At 48.3% G+C, this 2717-nt stretch overlaps 1 protein-coding gene across 1 annotated transcript; it reads left to right on the forward strand.

Moving 5' to 3' along the window:
- The first annotated feature begins 1459 nt into the window (after positions 1 to 1459).
- On the forward strand, positions 1460 to 2029 carry LOC112929961 (dual specificity protein phosphatase 18). Its single transcript, XM_026012195.1, has one exon. The coding sequence runs from the start codon at positions 1460 to 1462 to the stop codon at positions 2027 to 2029; it is 570 nt and encodes a 189-aa protein (XP_025867980.1).
- Positions 2030 to 2717: the final 688 nt, after the last annotated feature.

Here is a 2717-nt window from a genome sequence, read left to right on the forward strand (position 1 = left end):
GGGGTTCCACATCATTCATTCCATAGATTTACAAAGTTCCTCATGAGGCCATATCTTAAATGTTAGGCTAAACCCTTTTCAATAATTTTAGCCCGTTGAAGCGTTCATATTTAATGTTTGTGTTCTGTTTTCTTCCAGATAGATTTGTGGGGACTGACAATTTAATTAATGCAAAATAATCTGATGATGACAATCAAGAAAAAGAAAAATGTGTTGTCTTTTGAGGTTATCATTCCCTTGACCATTCATAAACAGGCTGGCATCTATTTTGTCCTTGCCATAGTCACAGCACACCACAAAAATCTTAGCTGAGAGGAAATGCAAATCTCAGGTAGCATTTTAAATATCTATTTTTGGCCCAATTATGAGGTAGCATTGAATTGTTCCAGAATTTTTAACATTACCGGGAAGAGACAGTGGCCGTTAAAATAACTTGCAGTTTACAAAAGTATGTGGACATTCTTTTTGAAGAAATTAGACAAGATAATTTGAGCTGTTGTCTCCCAGGTATTGAAGTAGAATCAGATGACAAATCATTTGGGCCATGTGCACAAATGGATGGTGACACAGCTAAATTAGTCCAAACTGCCCACCCCAGGCCAACTTCATGAGAGTTCAAGGGCTATTTATGAGTTAGCAATATTCTTATAACCAGTTCTGATGTGTTTTGCAAGCAGTAGCATAATTCTATGGCTACAATTGACAAAGAAATATCTGGACAGGGACACCTGGGTGGCTCAGTGGTTGAGAGCCTGCCTTTGGCTCAGGGCATGTTCCGGGGTCCTGGGATCGAGTCCTATGTGGGGCTCCCTGCCTAGAGGTTGCTTCTCCCTCTGCCTGTGTCTCTCCCGATGTCTCTCTCTTTCATGAATAAATAAATAAAATCTTAAAAAAATAAAAAGAAGTATCTGGACAGCCCACCAAACCCAGCCAAACCCATATCTCACTTCAGTTGTGTAGAGATTAACATATGGTCTGAGCCAAATGCTGTTCCCCAGCTTGAAATACGATATTGCTACTTTGTAGAAAAAGCCCGCGCCCGGTTCCTCCCTAATCAAATAGAAGCGTGCATAGATACTGTGATCAGTGTGATCCAACAATTGAAGCACACACTAGATATCTTGTAATGAAATATTTTAAAATGTCGAGCAGATAAGAATTAGGGCTTAGAAAATGAACGACTGTGAAGAGAGATAAAAGGAGATCTGGGGTTTCTCTGAAGACCTGGCTTGGTGGCCAAATCCTCCCTGTGGCAAGTTGCCCCTGCATGGAAACCAAGTGGGCTGGGCAATAGGGGGATTGTGACGCCTGGGGGCGGGGAGGGGGTGGTGGCCAGTGACTGGTCTTCTGTACCCCAGACCCTTGCTTGAGACTTCACAGAGCTGCCACCTTCACAACTCGCCCGCGAGAGCGGTGCCCTGAACCGTTCTGGAGAAAAAGACCGCTGGCCACCACCTTGATGACAACACCTCCGTGTCTCCTCCCGGCTCAGGCTGTCCGGCAGCCGTCGATCCATGGCCTCTCCCAGATAACCAGCAGCCTGTACATCAGCAACGGTGTAGCGGCGAACAACAAACTCATGCTGTCCAGCAACCACATCACCACGGTCATCAACGTCTCCGTGGAAGTGGTCAACACCTTTTATGAAGACATCCAATATGTGCAGGTGCCCGTGGCTGATGCTCCAAGCTCACGACTCTACGACTTCTTCGACCCGATTGCTGATCACATCCACAGCGTGGAGATGAAGCAGGGCCGCACGCTGCTGCACTGCGCGGCTGGGGTGAGCCGCTCGGCCGCGCTCTGCCTGGCCTACCTCATGAAGTACCACGCCATGTCGCTGCTGGACGCCCACGCGTGGACCAAGTCGTGCCGCCCCATCATCAGGCCCAACAACGGCTTTTGGGAACAACTCATCCATTACGAGTTCAAGCTGTTCAGCAAGAACACCGTACACATGATCAACTCCCCAGTAGGCGTGATCCCCGACATCTACGAGAAAGAGATCCGCTTGATGATGCCGATGTGAACAGCGCCTGACATCCGCTGAAGATCCTACACCAACACCGGGCTCTAACGTTAAACTTTTGTTGGTAAAGAAAACTAGGTGCCTTTTGGAAGGGCAAGCAAGAAAAGAAAAGGGGGACAGTTGGACTTTTTAGCTTGTGAGTTTTATCTTTAAAGAATAAAATTCATTAAATGTAACGGTGACTTATCTGAGCGGCGGGTCATGGCTGCCCAGCCTGGCCAGAGAGGAGGGGGATGGGGTGGCGGTGGGGGGGCTGAAGGTGGTGCCCACCTCCGATGGACATGTATCCTGGGCCCTGCCCTAGGCTGAATAACCCAGTTATTCAGTCCCGCCCACCCCTCCTGAGGGATCCACCTGGTTCTTCACAACCCAAAGTCAGAGCCTTAGCATCATGGCATGGCCTGGATTTCTCATAGTGCCAACCTCTGGTGAGTGGCCTTCAACTGGGGTATTCTGGGAGCCCTAGGGGAGCCTCAGGCCACCCCTGCCCCTACCTTCAACAGGTGTGGCCCAACTCTGGGTTTCTAGATTGCATTTGCATGGAAATTCATTTTCCAACCGAGACACCTGCACCCCAATGTTTCTAGCAGCAATGTCCACAATAGCCAAACTGTGGAAGGAGCCTTGGTGTCCATCAACAGATGACTGGATAAAGAAGCTGTGGTCTATGTATACAATGGAATATTCC

This window comes from Vulpes vulpes, chromosome X (genome assembly GCF_048418805.1).
Source record: "Vulpes vulpes isolate BD-2025 chromosome X, VulVul3, whole genome shotgun sequence".
Classification (NCBI taxonomy): Eukaryota; Metazoa; Chordata; class Mammalia; order Carnivora; family Canidae; genus Vulpes; species Vulpes vulpes.